The following is a 20,832-nucleotide window of genomic DNA, read 5'->3' as shown; positions in this document are numbered from 1 at the left end:
TCCCAGCTAAACCACTAATCTGATGCAAACATGCTCCTAAGGCCAATCTTCCTACTCTCAAAGCTCTGCAGTGCTATCCAATTAGTAGCAAATCTGGTTATGATTGGCCTCACTAAGTCACTCTGACATTTGTCCCTCATCATCTTTAATGCATATGTGTGGTTATAGATGAAGGTTCTAACTTGTCGGGCTTGCTCCACGGTCTTCTTCATAAGCTTGACCTTTCCGATGTCCTTGAGCATTAAGTCCATGCAGTGAGTAGCACACATAGTAGTCAAGGCGTCGCGTAGGCGTCGCCTTGGCGTCCTGGCGGCCTTAGAGGGCCTGAGGCGAGTATCGCCTCAGTTGGAGCCCATAAGGCGGGCGCCTCGAGCTCGAGGCGCCTCGGACGCCTTGGACGCCTCAGACCCTGAGGCGACCGCCTTATGGGATTTTAAAAAACCACCATTTTTTTTTCCAAATCAAAGGCCAAAAATAAATTGGAAATTAGATTCCAATTGGGAATAATCTAATGGCTGAATGCTTATACAAATGTTACACGGAATACATGGGATCATTTGTAACATTAATTCATTAACGTTTTGCAGCGGCCTCCGGTGATTTTGTTCACCATCTCAGGCGACGGTATGTCGCCAACATGCTTTTTTTCTTTTTCTTTTGTGTTTTAACAATGTTATAAGTTGCTACTCGTTATTTAATTTCTGTTTGGAGATTATTAACTAATTATTTACTTCTTTGTGACTTGCAAATTGCAATTAAAGTTCGTTATGGTTCTTGTGACATAGCTACTTCTCCGTGACTTTCACGTGGTTGTTATCCATGTAATGTTCGATGTCATACTCGAACCCGCTATATGATTCCCGCATCCTATCCTACTCCAAGTAGTATTTGATTACTATTGTTTAAAGGTCATTCAACATCTTTCATACTCGAACTCGCTATCCGGTTAGTCGATACAACCTACTCCAAGTAGTATGATACTTGGAATTTATTTAGGACCTACTATGTGTGGTTTGTAGTATTATGGATGACTTAAGGTAGGCTAAATGGCTAATATTAGTTTTTTTATTATATATAAGATAGGTTTATAATGAATTAGTGTATGAGATGTACATAAAGTAAAAATTTCACTTAAAACGCCTCGACCGCCTCAAAAGCGCCTCGAAGGGCGCCTCGTCGACTCATCGCCCCAACTAGCTAAAACCGCCTCGCATCGCCTCGTCGCCGTGACAACTATGGTAGCACATGGAGTCCAAAAGAGCTTGTATCTATCCATCCATCAAGGCATCATTACAAATTACAAAGTCATAAAGTGTACATGTAAATATGTAATGTAAACATGTAAATATGTAATGTAAATATATGTATTTAAAAATGAAAATTAATACTATATTGTTTTAATACTTGGAATTCTCCTACATTTTCAACCCAGCTTTCTTGTAGTTCGAGTCATTATCAGTCACAATTTGGATCACATTTTCCACTCCAATCTCCTTCACCACTTGCTTTAATAATTTATAAATATATTTTGCATCCTTTTTATCACCGGATGCATCTACTGACTTGAGGAACACTGTCCTCTCATCAAAATTCAACATGAAATTGATGATGGACTATCTAGAGGGACTAGTCCAACCATTAGCCATCAAAGTCACTCCATAATGAGCCCACATGGGCTTTAATCCCTTAATATACTCATTTAAGTCCTCTTTATGCTTAGGCAAATAGACATATCTCATAAGGAGTGGGTCCTTGTACATCACTCCCAACCTTGCTTATCTCCTCAATCATATCCCTATAGTAGGGCCCTTGGGCTGTGTGTGCTGGAATACTATGGTAATAAGCCCATTTGGGGAAAGCCATCCCCACTTTTTCCTTCACACTCCCCTATAAGTGCTTCAACTTTCTTTACTTATGCTCAGGCCTCTTAAATAGGGCCAGATCATTGTGAAGAATCTCCAGATCCGGATCTATAGGATGTGCTGACGAAATTTGACCCCTTGTAGGGGCCCGTGGGATAGGAACCTCTTGCCTCACACTCTGACTCCTTAAAGGGATTTGGGAGTTGCTTGTGCCTCCCATACCTGCTGACTCTCTAGAGGACCCACAACCGAGAGACCTTTGTTGCCTCCTCATGTCATCAACCCTTTGTTGCTCCCTACTCATCATCATCGCCCTCTTGATCTGTTCGGCCTCTGGTCAGGGTCACATCCATACTCTCCTGGCTCATCTAGACTATAGTCCTCGGGATCTGGAAGGTCATCTAAGCATGCATCCTCAAACTTCTCCCTCTGTGTTCTCTTCTCTTTCCTCTTTTGCTTTCCCCCACGAATATATGAGGCCATTGCCTTCTTGACCTCTACGGGCACCTTTTGGCACCCTACTACATCCCTGTTTCCACCAGCTAGATGCACCTTTAGTCTAGTGGCCCCACTTCCTCCTATTTGTTTCTTGCAGTAATTACACTCGCTCTTCCTCCTATCAGCTGTCAGTGGCCTCCCATGTTGCCAAGCTATGTCTGACATCTTTAAAAGAGAGTGCCTGATACAAGAAATACACACTAAGTATCTTGAAAAGCTCCTTAATATGCTCAAAAAATTACATACATGCTTCTAATAATAACCTCCTATTTTTAAATATAAAAAAATATAAGTATTTTTCTAATATATAAATAATTTAAAAATATATAAAATACACACTATCTTAAAAAGCTCCACAACATGCTCAAAAAATTGCATACATGCTTCCACTAATACTCTCCTATTTTTAAATTTAAAACATAAATTAATTTTTTAAAATGATTTAAATATATATTAAATTCAGTAAAATTAAATAATTAATAGAAATAAATTAATTCAACACCATCAAAGCAATATGGTGTCTCAACTCTCACATACATTAATTTGAAACTCATACATCTACCATATATATACATTTTTAGCAATATACATAATTTACTAAATAATTTTTAGTAATAGAAAAATAAAAAATAGTAGAAAGAATAAAAAATTAATTTTGACACTACAAATTCATAGAGCAACACTCTAAAGTAAACATACTTAAATTTGGAAGCAATCCAAGAAGATTTAAGGCACAAACAAAACAAAAATGAAAGAGCTGATTGCACTGGCACCCCAAAATGGAGGCCTTAAAGCACTGACAGCCCACTTTATGTTTAAAAAGCACAGAGACCCCAAAATTGGATTTTCATTGAATATATTTGTCAAATTTAGCATTGAAAACAGTTAAATCACTATTTATTTTTATCCTTATAATAAACAGTGTTTGAAAGGTTTTCAGTGACAAATTGGACAAATATATTCAATGAAAATCCAATTTTGGGGTCTCTGTGCTTTTTAAACATAAAGTGGGGTGTTAGTGCTTTAAGGCCTCCATTTTGGGGTGCCAGTGCAATTTGCTCAAAATAAAAAAAATGAGGAAGTTGGTTACTCACCTTGCAAGATTTGAGAAAATGCTAAATGGAGGAGCAAATTTAGTGTTTGAATGAAATGGAGTTGTAGAAATTAGGTGAAAAGAGGGATGAAATCAAGAGAAATAAAAAAAAAAGTTGAAAAGATGGTCGAAATGTCTGAGGCGATATGGCTCGAAATGGCCAAAAATGACGATAGGTAGAAAAACAGCTCGAAAATGGAAATTTTATAACATAACGTTGTATCATTTCAGCTCGTTACAATATCGGGTCGAATTTCGGTTGATACGATACGATACTGGACACTTTTCGTATCTATCCTTGTATTCTGTTTCGATTTGGAAAAGTGGAGACATTTCGACCGAAATTAATGAAATTTCGATCGAATTTTGTTCCATGACTAGTAAAGATGTTTTGGTTGTCCTTGTTGCTCCTTTAGCCATTCCACCTGAAATTCCTGTTGATGATTCTCCTTTGGAAGATGAAGTGATTGGACAGGAACAATTGATGGATCAGAATAATGATGTGTATGGGGAGCAATGACCTCTGAAGACTTCTCAACGATGATCCGTGAGAGAAGATCCCCCTTCTGTGGTGAGCCTAGTTGGAAGCTTCTGCTCCTAGTTTTGAGGTAACAATTCTTGGTAAATCTATCTTTAAGCCATCTTTTGATTGATCTTTGGACTTATCAGTTACATTGAGAAAGCGGCCAATTACATGCACCAGACACTTTATTTCTAATTTTCTTTCGTATCAATCCTTGTCCCTAAAATCTCAAAGCTTTGTTTCCTCTTTGTCCTCTACTTTTGTTCTTAACACATAGTAGAAAGCGTTGTGTCACCTAAACTAGAAGGAAACAATGGATGAGGAAATGAGAACGTTGTGTTACCCAAACTAGAAGGAAGCAATGGATGAGGAAATGAGAGCTCTAAAAAATATTGGACATGGGAACTGGATTCTTTGCCTATAGGAAAGGATTGTTGGATGTAATTGGGTGTTCATCATCAAACACAAGGCAGATGGAACTATGGAAAGATACAAGGCAAGATTGGTAGCCAAACCTACGGGATAGATTATCAATAAACATTTGCCCTAGTTGATGAACACAGTTCAGGCTGTTCTTTAGTATGCAGTGAGGGTGGAACCCGCAATTGCTAGATGTGAAGAATGCTTTCATTCATGGAGAAATTCAAGAAAAGGTATACACGGATGCATCACCTGGATATGCTACCACTGAGACCCATGGAAAAGTGTACAAGTTAATAAGGGCCTTGTATAGTCTCAAGCAGTCTAGATATCATAAAGCTATGATATCCATTGGCTACAAACAGAGTAATGCAAATCATACCTTGTTCATCAAGAAAGAGAATTCCTATACAATTGTACTTCTAGTATATGTGGATGACATTGTGATCATAGGTAGCAATGATGAGGAGATTTCAACCTTAGAGACCTTTTTAGGGACCAAATTTGAAATCAAGGACATAGGCTCTTAAAGAAAATATACTCTAGACCTACTGAAAGAAATTGGGATGTTAAGGTGTAAGCCAGTTGAGACTCCTATTGAGCCCAATTTACGCTTAAAGGCAAAATAAGCTGAACTGGTTGATAACATGAGCTTCTAGAAATTGGTAGGGAAATTGATCTACCTGTCTTATACCAGACCTGCCATTACATTTTCTATCAGTCTTGTTAGCCAGTAAATCTATGATCCTTACTCCTCACACTTGGAAGCAGTTTACATAATCTTATACTTAAAGGCTACTCCAGGAAAGAAATTTGATTTCCTCTATGGACATTTGAAAATTGAGGCATACACAGATACAGATTTGGTAGGTTGTCCGAATGATAGAAGGTCTACCTCTAGTTACTATACTTATTTAGAAGGCAACTTGGTAACTTGGAGGAGCAAAAACTATGCGGTGGTTGCAAGCAGGGTGCGAGATTTCGTTCGAGTTCACCGGTTTGCTACCTGGCAAACCAGGCAAACTGGCGAAATCTTGCTGAAAGTTCGCCTGAAATCACTCCAAAGTTCGAGCTGCTTCAACCGCCACTGTTCAAGTATGGGCATGAGGGTTTCGCCGTTCACAGGGGTTCATGCTTTTGGCTTTTGCTCTGGTGTTCAGGCATTGCTTCCTGATTCTCCACGGCATAGGATATGATGAGGTCTGCCAGAAATCTCTCTTGGATGGCCTTCAATTTCCCTTCGAAGTTCCCACTGGAAAATCTGCACCGCTGTTTCTACCTCTGCATTGGGTATCTGTTTAAGCTTTTTATCTTAAATTGGGTTCGATTGAATAGAATACCTGGAACCTAAAAAGCAAGAAGGCTTGAAGGGTCTCCAACTGTGAAGATTTGTCGACTTTGATTCCCAAATTTTGGTTCAACTTGGATATGGCAGATCTGGAGACTCTAGATTTGTGGAGGTTCTGTTGCCAGTTACGCTGATGGGTCCTCCTCTTGGTTTGCTGAAATGCTAATTTGTTGGATTTTGTTCGTTCGCCGTTTCGATGTGGAGTTTGAATTCAGATTATTAATAATAATGGTAGGCAAATTAGGTTGATTTTGGAACTGGATTCTTGTGAACAAAGATTAGAAAACAATATCGATTCGATTTGAGTTGAGGTTTCACCATTTCAGTCTGAGGTTAGCGCTGATTCGCTAAACTTTCGCTGGTTCGCCGCCGATTTTCCGGCGACTTCAAGGAATTTGTTTTTGGGGCCTGTTATATATTGCTCATCACCGATATTACCGAAAATCGGCGAAATTTCGCCGATTTTCGGCAATATATTTTTCCATGGTTGCAAGATCCAGTGCTGAAGCCGAATTTAGAGCAATGGCTCAAGGTATTTGTGAAGTGTTATGGTTAAAGGGCCTACTTCAAGAGCTTGGATCAGATTCAGAGACACCTATACAGCTGTACTCAGATAGCAAATCAGCAATTAACATAGCTCACAATCCAGTACAACATGACAAGACCAAGCATGTGGAGATCAATAGGCACTTCATCAAGGAGAAGATTGAGTCTGCACTGATCCATATTACCTTTGTTACCTCTGCCAGTCAAAGAGCTTATATTCTTAAATGGAAGTTTGAGTACCAAAATCTTAAGTAGTATCATTGGCAAGTTGGGCATGATAAATATCTATGCACCAACTTGAGGGGGAGTGTTGTAAGGCAGTAGTATTAGTAGTATTTTATTAATAAGGGTAGAATTGTTTGTTTGGATATTTTATTGTAGTAGTCCCACATCGGGAATATTTGTTTCCTTCTTTAAAAGCTACTAATATATATAAAGGCCTGCCATGTCACTTGGACATAAGTAAGGATTTTTCAAATCACTCTACAAGATCTGACTCAAAGTTGGCAATTGATATTATCAATGGGATCACTCAACAACCGTGAAGAATTCAGGCAACAAAGGGGAGAGAATAAAGTAGGTGGCAGCTATGCTTCACGACAAGGAATTTAATCATGTTTAGAAATAACAAAACCATCTAGCATATCACATGGCAAGGGAACACATGAGGCACAATTAGCTGCAATGGGAGCCACAAAAATTCCTAGGGAACTGAAAGACCTACTACAGAAGGATGTGGAAGCACATGTTTATTACAGATTGTAATTGGCTTGATTTCCTACTTGGTATACTAGCTAGGAAGGAATGCCTTTTTGGGGGTGGGGTGTTCTAGGAGAAGGCCTTTCTATGTAATATTCCTTTCTTAATATTAAACTAACTGATCTGAAGGAACAATTTTGGAAAAGAAACCCATATTGGCACAGAATGGAGGTCAATTTTCTCCAACACCTCCACTGGGTTTTAGCTTCTAACAATGTTTGCTTCTGGATAAAACATGCCCTAAAACCTCCCAACAATTTTGCCTCCAGATTAAATTTGAATACAAATGATCCACTCTCTAACGAGTGTGCAATTGTGCCTAGAGGTCTTTTATTGTTTCAGTAGCATCTCCTCTGCATATAGAAAATTTGGCTGGCCACCAATAAGTGTCCCACAAGGGTGATATGCTGGGTCATATCCAGCTCCTATCAAACCCTCCCTTTTATTGTTTCAATAGCATCTCCTTTGCATAGAGAACATTTGGCTGGCCACCGATAAGTGTCTCCTCCATTACTTCTCTTTGTTGACAGTAGCAAGGTCATATGCAGCTCCTATCAAATCCTCACTGCTGCCAGGCTCAATGTACTTTAAGCACACCACCTCACTTGAGTAATCTGCTGTACCATCCAATAAGAGAGCACTCCAGGCAATGCCTCGTTTAGAGCTACCAATGTCATCGTTGCCTACAAAATGAGCAGCTTCAGACGACTCCTTCCACTCTCAGTACATTTCATCCCTCCCTCCTTGCTGCCTTCAGCAGCACTACCATCCCCTGAGTCAGCTCCCTCCGCTATCTCCTTTCTTCCCAGACCCTCCAGCAGATTGAATTTGAAGAATTAAATTTAAATTTATTATAAATGGATATACTTTAAATGATGCAACCAAACAATTTCAATTCTTTGGCCAAATGTCTAATTATTGACTTCTTTTAACAAATCAATTTGAAAATAAAATTCAGCCAAAGATAGCATTAACTTGAAAGCTGACCTCAAACTAGATAAAGAACACAAACTAGAAAAGAGAGAAGATTCCAATCAGGAATCCACTTGAACCATGCTACTGAATTTACTGCAGAACCTCTTAGGATCCACACAAGGTAGCCTGAAACCCGTAATCTTACTAGCAGGAAAGCATCCTCGTCATTTGTCAACTTCAGGCTGTAACCCCTATTATATACATCCTCGTCATTTGTCAACTTCAGGCTGTAACCCCTATTATATACTCATAGAGTTTGACTAAGATAGCATCTGACTCAGAAGGGGGACTAAAGTCAATCCTGAATGACTCGAAAAGGAAAGAAAAAACATAGACTTACTCTTCCATTAACAAACCAGCTGAGGAGATCTAAATTTTATTTTAATTGTTATTTTTGTTTAAGTCAGACTTCATTAGTTTATTTAATTCCAGTGTAGTTCTTTTAGTGTGATGCTTTACTTCGCTACTTTTAAAAAAGATTCCACTTTTGCTATTGGTTGTCGTGGATTTTCACTACTGAGTATGGATATATTTGGAACTTCAGTGTGATTTTAACTCTGAAGCATTTATAAAATTAAATTTAAATTATTGATCTATTTTTCATCAGGACGCTAGTCCTTTGATGCATGAAGTTGACAAATCTTTTATTAACTGGAAGGTATGTATATGGAAAGCCAGAAGTTCCAAAAGCTTCTCCAGAGATCGCTTCTAAAGCACATTTGGAGCTCATGGATTTTCAGGAAAATGGGAATTGGGATGCTGCTGTGCAATTGGTAGTTAAAGCTGGTGATCCAAAGGTTCAGTATTTGGCTGCCAATGATTGGTATCGCCTAAGGCGCAGCCTTGAGATTATCATGGTTAGTCTTTGTTATTTATTTATTTATTTTTTTGTGGGATGAATTTTAGTCTTTGTTATCTATCGTACTAGTTTTTCACAGTTTACATTTTGGAAGGATCTTCTCAGTGTGACTGTGTTGCATGCTGATTTATTCATGTGGTTGACACTAACAAATTATTATTTTTTCCCCCTTTGAAAATAATTATAGGTCCACTGGTTGTCAATGTGTCTCCGAGGCATACAGGTGGTTTCTTCAAGGGTGCCTTGGTTGGTGTTGCCTTAAGTTTTGACACATCTCGACCTCCTTGATTTCCCTTTTGGCTTGACAACTATTACCACACTACTAAAAAGATGCTTTTGAAAATAATAATAGTTCCACTGGTTGTCAATGCGTCTTCTAGGCATCCAAGTGTTTTCTTCAAGGGTGCCTTGGTTGGTGTTGACTTAAGTTTTGACACATCTCGACCTCCTTGATTTGCCTTTTGGCTTGACAACTATTACCACACTACTAAAAAGATGCTTTTGTCTAGTGTGCATATTTTTTCTTAAGGCTTGGATGTTGATGGTTGAGTCATTGTTGTTGCAATGTGAAGTATTTAGTCATTTATTTTTGTAACAAAACTAAAATTAAAATAACTAGAAATAATAGAGAGCTGAAAGAAGAGAGAAGTGGTGGAGGGAATGCAGAGTTGGGTAGGATGCAGCTCTCCCCCTCAACAGTGTATTTATTATTGAAAAGTTTCCAGATTAGAGAGCTCTTCAAAATATCCCTAAATCTGGTTACAAGATCTTCAAATATTATTTTCCTAAAATAGACTTGCTCGATACCCAAGCAACAAGAAGGAAAGGAAACAAATCTCCCTAAGTATTGCTTGCTAGTCAAGCTACATAAAAATAGAAAGTAATATCCAATCTGATAAATAGGAACAAATGAAATAAAATAATATCTAATCCAATCTATGATGGATTGTTATCACTCGAGTAGTAAATCATGCATATCTTAACACTCCCCCTCAAGCTGGAGTATCCAGCTTGGAATCATGGTAGAAGATCTCGCTACACTAAAAACCCAAGATCTTGACCGAGATGTGGGTTTTTTTTTTGCGTCAACTCGGTGTCACATCTCGATGGGTTTTAGGGTCCCGATTAGGCTAAATCTTGGTTTTTGGCCCATTTGAGGCCTTTTGAACACACTGGGGGCCTTGGATTTGTGATAAAATAACCCTAAGTATGTCTTCTAAGTCGACCTATGTGTCAAATCGAAGTGTTGCAGGATTGAAGAATGCAAGGTATGACAACATGTAATGTAGAACATTTAAGGTATATAAATGAAAAGTTAGTGTATCAACTATCAAATACATCAAAGAACTTAAATGTCTTCAAAATTTTACAACCATTGGAAGTGTTAGTAAGTCATAATCTTTAAGTCATAAGTTCTCAAGAGCACAAGACAATCATGAAATGAGATCAAATCATAAAATTTCAATCAAGATCCTAACCTCCACCACCAACTCCAGGCTCTCGAGCATCAACTCCACCACCAGCTCTAGTAGCACCATGACTACAAGGTCCACAACCACGATTTATACTGACAGCTACACGTCAGCCCTCCATCTCCATGAGGTGGGCCACCATATATTCCCTCATAGGAGTAGGGATAGTGCAACACATGGGTGTATCACAATACCCACCAGCCAAGTGTTGTTTGAATCGACATTTTTCTCCATAGAGGGCTCTTCCATAGTAGTTGCATGTGATCCTTTGGCCCTGTGGATTCGCGAGGACACCATGTCGCCACACAACATCATTGTCCTCCATGCATATAAATAGAAATATAAAGCCGCATATTCAATTGAAATCAATGGTAAGGACTTGTACTAAATAGTTGTATACAAGTAACACAATTGCACATGTAAACGTCTAAAGTTTGAATATTGAAACTTGATGACTGGTTTACTGGTTGGTATCACTCAGCATTAGCCATCAACTGATTCTGAACGGTGGCCACATATGACTCCCAAGTGAACTCATCACTGTAGTATATTGCATATAGGTTTATGTGGCTTTGATATTTCTCTATGTCAGAATACTGGAGGAATAGGATCTGGGGTAACCATCAGTCGTGGGTGGTTGAAAGAGCCACTGCTATTCTTGCAGTTCGTGTTGATGCTGAATATATGGGTAGGGATTTTTAGACCATTCAGTCAATAGCCCACATTCACTCTCATATGCATACTCTCTAGGTGTAGGGTCTTGAGGAATAGCATGACCTCCATAAAAATAGTAGCTAGTGTAATCTGACCCAGTGGTGTAATCCCTGTATAGGTACCTAATGATTGCCAACTCTTTGTTGTGAACCACTGTGGCTATAATTTGCGCTCATGTTCCCTATGTTCAATACAAGATCCTGCATGCTCGCATCATCATTCCTCTGTCCTCAGTTTGATCTAGTCTTCCTACTCCTAGTATAAGTCTTGGCAGTAGGAGAACTGTGACCCGTGTCCTGTGTCGCATGTGTTGGACTTGGTGGTGACCCCCTTTGCTGACTAGCATGAATGACTTTCACCAGCAACACCACCAGCTTGACTGCCTCCATGACTCAAAGGCCGACTTGGTCCACTTGGACTTGGAGGGATGGTATTATCGACATCATCTGAACTCCCATTACTATACCTCACATCAGTTGTATCAAGTCGACTAGGTGGCTCCACAAATAGGATGCTTGGTCCTGCTGCTGCAGCTACAACAACCTGACCCTCATCAGAAGACATACTCTTAACCACAGCATCTGGCCCATGGCAGCAACAATAGTAGGATCTAGTTGCTCTCCTGGCCAATCCAACACTGGGGCATCCCGATCCCTAAGCCATTGATATATGACATCATCCTCCTCATCCTTTGTGGGGGGCTCCTGGAATATACAAGTCAACTCGATTGGGTCCCGAGTGTCGTCATCCATATCATCTTGTATGTGCCCTACTCTAACATCTTGTTGTAAAGCCCATACACTAAGTCCTTGAGCCTCTTACTCCCCAATTTGTTTTGTACATTACTATGGATGAGTGAGAATGTGCTCTAGTTCCTCTTGTAATTAGAGGATGAGAAAGTCTGCGAGAGGACCTTAATAGCTATGTCCTTAAGATTTGGCACACTAGATCCATATAACCCCATCAGTCAGCTACATAACCAAATATAATAATGCATTAGGCAAGTAAATCTTAATACTTAATACTTTTAGGTTATAGTTTTATAGACTTATCGCTTATAGTAATGAACTACTTACTAGGATCAGTTTTATGCCAAGTTGCAACCACAAAAGGCTTTCCAAAACTCCTAGAGGCATCATTGAACTCCCTAATTTGTGCACCAATTGTTTAATTATTGTATTATGTATGCAAGAAGTTGAAGAAACAATTGAATAAATTCTCACCTCTCCATTAATTGTTCCTTGCATGATGGGATCTCGCACGAACTTCTCCACCACGTCTTGTCTCACCTCTCCATTAGTTGTTCCTTGCATGATGGGATCTGGCACAAATTTCTCCACCATGTCTTTCATCACATTCATCAACTTGGCATTAAGCCCCATACATGGTGCAAATTTTGGTCAGGCAGAAACCGAAATCTCTAGGTTTCAATGGAAAATTTTGTTGAAACTTGGTACTTTTTCTTAAAATTTCGACCCTAGGTTTTGGGCCTTATATTACCTCCATTTCATCTGATTTCTTGCGTCCTACCTATTTAAAGCATAATAAACACAATAGACAATATTTTGCCAAAAAAAAAACCACTGAAAATTTATCATTTAAGTGATGCCTTTACTAGCTGGCCCGACTATGTTAACCTCATTAAGAAGACTGGTCCACCCGCCACTAAGGCTAAATCCTGGAGCTCGGTTGGGTGGCACGTGATGGAAGACCTTTGCTTTGGGGAAGATTCATCACAGATCGGAGAAGCTAGGAGTACGAGTACGTTAACTCACACTCACCCCGATCTGTACACTATCCTAACAAATGAATTGTTTGATAGATGGTTATATATACAAGAAGTCAACAAAATACAATGACCAACTTAATCAAGTGATGGTGTCTCACATATATTAAGTTGAAGCCATATATCATGTATACATATGTATTTTTTTGAAAGATACATAATTTTAAAAATATTTTCTAAAATCAGAAAATTAAAAAAGAAATGGTTGCAAATAATAAAAAAAATAAGTTTAACAACACACAATCATAGATCATAGTCCTAGATTAAACATAAATTAATTTCAAGGCAATGTAAGATCATTCAAGACATGAAAAAACAAAATAGAAAAATGGGAAGTTTGGAGGCAAAAGAGGTGTTTGAAGCCAAAGAAGTTATAGAAATTAGGTAAAAATGGGATAGAAATCAACAAAAACCATGGAAAAAAAGTTGGAGTGTCAAAACTTAAAAAATTTTGGTCGAAACTTGCAAAATGTTGAAATTTGCTGATCTCAATAAAATCTTGAAGGTTTCATTTTGATTTCCAAAAATGCAGTGATTTCGGTCAAAATTTCAACCGTTTCGATCGAAATTTATTCCATGCCCCAGATTATTCTTGTAGTGGTACTTTGGGTTGAGGTAGTAAGCTTGTATTGTGGAAATAAAAAATTTGGTTAGTGCAAGTTGTTTATAACAATGTAAATTAAAGTATATAACAAAAAATTAAAGTGACTCACCAGTTAAGTGCAAAGGATGCATTAAGTGCATTTCCCATCTATCATTAATGATCCTCGAGTAGGATTTGTAGGAGCTAGAGGCAGTAGCTCTAGCCAACTCCCTCATTTGTTGGAGGGCAACGAGCAACGTGGGCTTCTTCTCCGCATCCACCATCATCAAAACAACACAATAGGCTCTAAAATGCCTACTGTCCTATTCAGCTCCCTCCATAAGGAATCATCAGCAATGGTTCGTTGGACTGCTACTGTATCAGAGTGGTTAGATCCGGGGCAACTAAACCACTTCTCACTTGCAAACATGTGTCGAAGACCCACCACTTTCTTCTGGAAGCTTTTCAAAGTCACATAGTTGGTGGTGAATCTAGTCAATCCAGGTCTAACTAGATCACCTTTACAGTAGTTCATCATCATCTTCAGCAGATAACCATTGTTATAAATAAAATTACTAACCCTTCTCGTCCTCTCAACCACACCACTGATCGACTTCTTCTTCCCCAAGTCCATCAACATGAGATCAATTGAGTTTGCTGCACATGGTGTCCAAAAGAGGTGGATCTTGCTGCTCTTCTTTTTCATCAACATTTCACCAGCTTTCTTGAAGTTAGCACCGTTATATATGAAAATTTGGGTAACGTTTCTTTGCCCTACCTCGAGGACCACTTGCTTAAGAAGCTTGTGAAAGTAGTCAACATCTTTAACTTTATCTGAGGCATCCACTATCACGACCCCAGTTTTCACAGGCTTGGTGGGGCCCACATTACGGACATTCAACTAGGGCACGTGACAGTTCCTTACATTATTAGCCTGTTCATAATCACTAAAACAAGATGCTAAACTAAACATTTTCAAGGAACAGACAACCTGTTTGACAGTTTGACTCATAAACATATGTATACATCTTAAAGTTCTGTTATGTTTACATTTGACCTTTCAACAATATCTAGTTAAGTACATACAGTCTCGAAGGAATATATACATCCGCAGTCTAGTTAAACAAACATCAGTTGCAACAAAAAAGAAAAAGAGTTTCCATCTTCCACTTTAAAGGCATTGTCAGGTGGCAGCACCCTTGCCCTTATCATGTATCTGAGGACCCGTCAACATTTACAATAGTGAGCTTTGCATCAAGTAAGCAATATAGACAACCATGTAAGTAAGTCTAGCAGTTCATCATGCATCAATTATCACTTCAAAGTCATATAAAATCATGCATTCCAATTTTCTTTTCATTTTCCTTTTCCTTTTTCATTATTAAACCACACCTAAGCGCTACCTATAGATAGAGCACCATTAGTCTAAACCACACAAGTGGCATCAGTCTCAGTCTTAGAGGTTCTCATTAAGATTCTCTTTTCAGTCTTTTGGCACAAGGCTAGGTGTTCTCTACAGAAAGCCATCATCAATCTAGTATATCTTTCCACTTTTCAGTCTTGCTTCATGCCCTCCCATTTGGGTACACTAAGTACCAGGACTTACAGAAGCCGCTTCATGCCCTCCCATTTGTGTACGTTAAGTACTAGGACTTACATAAGCCATTAACATTTTATTTCTTTTTCTTTTACTCTTTTTACATTTGATTTCAATATTGCATTACTATGCTCTGTTCATTTCAACATACCTTTTGTATTTCAATCATCACTTAGTCTTATCTGAATAAAACTAGACACAATTCATACAATCCAATCATTTAAATACGAGAGCATGATAATTCTACATTTAACAAGCATAAGCGTCATTTCAATTTATAATTCAACATCTCAAGAATACTATTGACATTTCAATTCAAGTAGTTCAATCAAGTCATTAAGTTGTCATCTGATCCCATGCATTTCTATTTCATTCACATAGCAATATATCATGCATTTCCATAAATTGTGTAAGAGTAAATAAAATCAATTCTATATTAACATGTGAATGCTACCTGTTTACTTAGTGGAATCACCCACTTATAACATACATAGGTTGCTCTATCACCTACATGTTCTTGTTCCATGTGTGTGTCTTGATCCAAATAATTATCGGCTATTTTAGGATATGCAGCCAAAACTTTCGCAACCTTTCTCTCTCTTTACTTTCTCTTTCCTCTCCTCTCAATCTCTCCCTGGTATGTTTGTGTTGCGTCCTCTCTTCTCTCTTCTCCCCAACTTTCTTCTACACGTCTCTGTACATAAAGTCTCTTCTCTCTCCTTAATTCTTCTTCTGTCTTTTCTCTGTACGCATAAACCTTTCTATTCATTCTCTCTCTCTTAACTCACTTCTGTTTCCACACATAATACCTTTCTCTTGTTTACTTTATCAACCTTAACTATATATATATATATTATATTATATAAAGCATATTATTTATATGTATATATATTTTTAATTAAATAGTGGGCTCCTTTATGGGCTTGTGGGCCCACTATATTATCTTACGCAGGGCCCACTTTGAGGTGCGAATATTGATTCCTCGTTTTTAGTTCAGTCTAATTCCACTGTTGTAGGACCCACAAGCGGTGTTTGACCTCAACCAAAATATCAATTGGAATCTAGTCTCATTTAAGCTATTCTTTAACTGCACTCGAACCATTTGATTAAACCATTAAACCAATCATCATGCTCCTTTAATAATCATAAAGATTGAAGCATTCATACCCAATAATAAAATAATAACATAAAAAGATGCGGGGCATCACATCCATTGACTTAAGGAAAGGTTGTCTTTCCATTGTAGTTCACCATGAAATTAATGATGGACTGTCTAGTAGGTCCAGTCAATTCATCAACCATCATAGTAACGCCATATGTTGCGTATTGTTCCTTCAATGAACCACTGTAGTCCTCCGCCTCCTTCTTTGCCTTTGGTAAATATTTATGCATCACTTCCCAAGCTGTTGGGCCTTTAACCCCTACACCTGCCCTAGTAACTACATTGATCATCACCTGGTAGTGTGGTGTGTTGGCTACATTGGCTGCAATGTTGCTGTAGAGCATGAATTTCTAGATTGCCACCCTAGCTTCCTCCTCCTTACCGCCTTCTTTACCTCTAGCAAACATATATGGGATGCTTCTTTGATAGGTGTCTTGATGCCTGAAGAGGGTGGAGTCTTGGTGAAATGTGGCATCCAAATGTGCAGTCTTCCTCCTCCTTTGAGTTCTCTCACTTCCCCCACTTTCTTGAAAACTATGTCTAGCTGGCATGGATGACCTTGACCTTGAACCACCTACTCCTCTTGACTATTCATATTGCCTCATATTCTCAAATTGTCAAGACTGTTTGCTAGCTTCCATTGCAGCCTTCATGTGTCTCCATTTGGACTTTGATTCAATACCCATATTCCTCATCTCCTCATTGTCATCTGACTCCTCATCAACATCAACAAAAGGTCTCTGTAGCACTGCATCCTCAAATTCCCTTTGCTTTTATGCCCTCTCATCCTTTCTTTGTCTCCCTCCCTTTAGACTTGCTGCAATTGCTTGTTTACATTTCATAAGGAACTTTGGCACACTTGGCAACATCTTTGTAGCCACCAACCAAGTGTTGCTTCAATCTGGTTGAACCACTAGATCAAGGTCTTGAGATAATAGTACTTGCATTGGGATTTTTTCTTGTCGGCAATCATTGGATCCCCATGTTGCCAAGCAGTGTCCTGGGCCCCTCTGCCAGTGCCACTTCCACTAGTTGCCATTTATACATAATTAAAAGCATGTAAAAACAATTTATAGAATAACAAGACACACTTTGTTCTAAGATAACATACATACAATGCCCAAACAGACGTGTTTGTATTTTAAAATAAACTTCATAACATAAACATCATTTTGAAAAAAAAGAGATAATTTTTCAATAGATATTATTTTTTTAATAATTTTTTATTTAATTATTTAAATAAAAAATACAGCAAGCATGTAAATAAAAAATAGAACTACATGGGGTTTTAGCCTTCTCAATGTAGTCCAACATAAGTTAGAATCACACTCATATCATAAGTATTTTTCTATATTTTTTAATTTTAATTAGTTTTTTAGAAATTATATTTTTTAAATATTAAAATACAGAAATTAAATTAATATCAGAAAGTTAAATTTTTTCATATAAAGTGTAGATCTGCACTAGTAGATCAACATATATTTACATCACATGCATACACCTATTGTACAACATAGCATTTGCAAATTTCAAGTTTTGGGCAATAATCTTACATTTGTTGAAGATGAAAGCTGAAATGAGCTTAAATGTTGCTAATTTGAAGCTGTAGATATGTGTTAAAGGTGCTTGGAAGTTGAATACCAACTGAATCCCCAAAAAAATCCTGCCAAAACTCAACTTTCCGACAAGATGGGCGAGATATTAGCGGGACGGAGGCGAGAGTAGCGAGAGAGAGGTGAGATAGGCCTCTCTCGTATGAGATTGTGGCTTTAAAACTCCTTGAACCAAAAGGTTGGACAAAAAAAGGAACCATCTCACCATCTCGAGAGCTATAAGGGTGGGATCTCGCGAGATGGCAAGATCTCGTAGTGAGATTTGGGAACCTCTAGAATCACTGCCCATCATGTCTCACTACACCAAAAAACCATAGTTGTCACGGCGGCGAGGCGATACGAGGTGGTATAGGCTAGTCGAGGCGATGAGTCAACGAGGCGCCCTCCGAGGCGCTTTTAAGGCGGTTGAGGCGTTTTAAGTGAAATTTTTAGTGTACATCTCATTCACTCTAATTCATTAGAAATCTATCATATCTTATATAATAAAAAAACTAATATTAGCCTACCTTATGTCATCCAACATACTACAAACCACACATATTAGGTCCTAAATAAAAAGTCGTGGGAAGAAACCAAGAGAAGAAGTCGCCTGTCGCTGGCCACTGCTTGCTGGAGTATCGTCACGGGAATGGAAGAGAAGAAGAGAGGAAGAGAGAAAGAGATTAGGATTAGAGTGAGAGTGAGAGTGTGAGACTCAAGTCAAGAACTTATTCTCTTTCGAGTTTTGTTTGTTTTTATTTTTATTTTAACATTTGATCACCTGTAGCTTCCGTTATAAATATGCATATAGGTTCAAACAATAGATACTTTACAATCGGAATCTAATAAGTAATTCAATATATGCCTTCAATCTGGCATCTTTCATGTGATTCAAAAAAAGGAAAAAAAAAAAAAAAAAAAGCGGACGCCTTGAGGTATAAGGCGTCCGAGGCACCTGAGGCGACACCTCATACCCTAAGGCGGTTGCCTTATTGTCTAAAAATAAGGCGACGCCAATTTGAGGCGCTTCGAAGGCACCCGGACGCCGAGGCGATGCTTAGGCGACGCCTTAACAACTATGCAAGAAACTGAGATATCTCGCGAGATCTCATACCATGCTTGGAATAACAGGAACATATATTAAAAACTCCATCATTTTGAACACAAGTAGCAATAGTAGATGCCAATAAACACTAGAAGAACTTCACCCAGGAGATAATCAACACCAAGAGAACTTCACCCAAGAGATAATCAACTGCAATTTACAAAATTAATCTTTAATTCTTCATGTCGAACGAACCATCCAATAATGAGAACAATTGGCATTGTTGAAGATGAACAAACTCCATAAGTATAGTAGCATCAAAGGCACTATTCAAATAATGCCAATAGTAGGGATGTTGGCACATAAGTTATTGCAAAAAGGCAAGTAGTAGCATCAAAGGCACTATCCAAATAATGCCGATAGTAGGGATGTCGACACATAAGTTATTGCAAAAAGGCAAGTGGTAGGTAAAAGTATGGGTAGGTAGAAAACAATATTGACTAATGTGGACCAAGTAGGTAGGTAAAAAAAAAAAGTATGGGTTACTATGGTCCAAGTAGGTAGGTAAAAAGCAGTATGGGTTACTGTAGACCAAGTAGGTAGGTAAAACCGTAAAATGACAGTCTACATTATTGCTGACCAAAAAGGTGAATAAAAGGTAGTGTGGGGACATCGTGGAACAAGTAGGTAGGTAGGTAAAAGGATAAACCGTAAAAGGACAGTTACAGAGATTGAATTAGAGATTTCAAATCAACCAAATCTCGTGGCTACATTATTGCTGACCAAAAAGGTGAATAAATGGTTAGTTTGAATTTTGGAGAATCGATTTATCTTAAAATTTTTTATTGAATTATGGTTCAAATCTGGAACGCTTTGATAGTATGGGTGAAATCTCTGGATTTCACCTCATACCCATAAATCTACGGATTCACGTTTTTAGTGTAAAAATGTGAATCTCAGATTTCATGAATCTAGAGATTCACACAGCCAAATAGGTATAAATCTCCCATTTGTGAATCCAGAGATTTCAAATCTCTGGATTCGCGTAACCAAACAGGCCCTAAAGGCATTATAAGTTATTGTGGACCAAGTAGATAGATAAAAAACAATATGGGTTACTACAGACCAAGTAGGTAGATATTGTTGCTGTAGAATACCATCTTTAGATACATGCCTTGAGTAAATGAAGCCTTGAATCTCCCTTTCACGTATAGCGTTTCATATGGCAATTAATAACCAAATCTCAAATACAACAACAAGAAGCCTCGTCCCAACTAATGGGGTCTGCTACATGGATTCTTGCCTTCCAATCAGTTTTGTTTGAGGCCATGTTAGATGCAAGGCCTAAGTTGTGCATATCCTTTCTCACCACTTCTCTTAAGATTATCTTAAGTCTGCCCCTAACTCTTCTAGTTCCTTCAATCTACATAAATAGAAAATGTGGACCCCACATAAAATCTAATTGAATCTATGGTGGACCCCGCATAATGTGATTACCACTGAAGTGGTAAATCATGCATATCTTAAAAATATACATATATGAGAAAATTTCTCATTCCCCTAAACTTAAATTGCTTAGATTCCCTTGTCAAAAGTAAACCGATCCGTTTTCTTCTCCCTTTTTGTTTTAAAATGGAACTATTACAATCCTAGTTGAATTGGGATTCGGCTAGGGTTAGGGTTTGGGGAATTGGGCTGTTGTTCTGCAGTTTAGCACTAGTGAAGGACTATTTTGCAGTTCAGAATCAGGTTTAGGTATGTAGGAAGGAGTTTATGATGTTTTAGAAAATTTCTGGAATTTCTTAAAATTCCTTGACTTCAATTGAAGAAGATGAAGTGCAGAAATTTCAGAACTCAGAAAATAGGACAGGTTTGGGGAAATAGAGGTTAGGACTTGTAACTATTGGCTTCGGAGACTCTAGGGAGAGTATAATGAGGTGTTTTGGGGTAAATGAGATAGTTCTAGTTGGGTTGGGATCTGAAAATGTGGGAAGAAGG

The 20,832-nt window shown here is 38.2% G+C and overlaps 1 protein-coding gene across 3 annotated transcripts in view; it reads left to right on the top strand.

Moving 5' to 3' along the window:
* Positions 1–20,832, top strand: part of IPT9 (isopentenyltransferase 9) — an 87,346-nt gene that overhangs the window by 26,511 nt on the left and 40,003 nt on the right. For all 3 annotated transcript variants that reach the window (XM_089168010.1, XM_089168009.1, XM_089168011.1), the window contains exon 5: positions 8,683–8,881. In XM_089168010.1, the coding sequence (XP_089024136.1) occupies positions 8,683–8,881 (199 nt within the window). The remainder of the gene's footprint in view (positions 1–8,682; positions 8,882–20,832) is intronic.

Source organism: Hakea prostrata, chromosome 9, assembly GCF_041222555.1.
Source record: "Hakea prostrata isolate BN-2017 chromosome 9, UWA_Hpros_2, whole genome shotgun sequence".
Classification (NCBI taxonomy): Eukaryota; Viridiplantae; Streptophyta; class Magnoliopsida; order Proteales; family Proteaceae; genus Hakea; species Hakea prostrata.
This window is presented reverse-complemented; position numbering and strand designations above follow the sequence as displayed.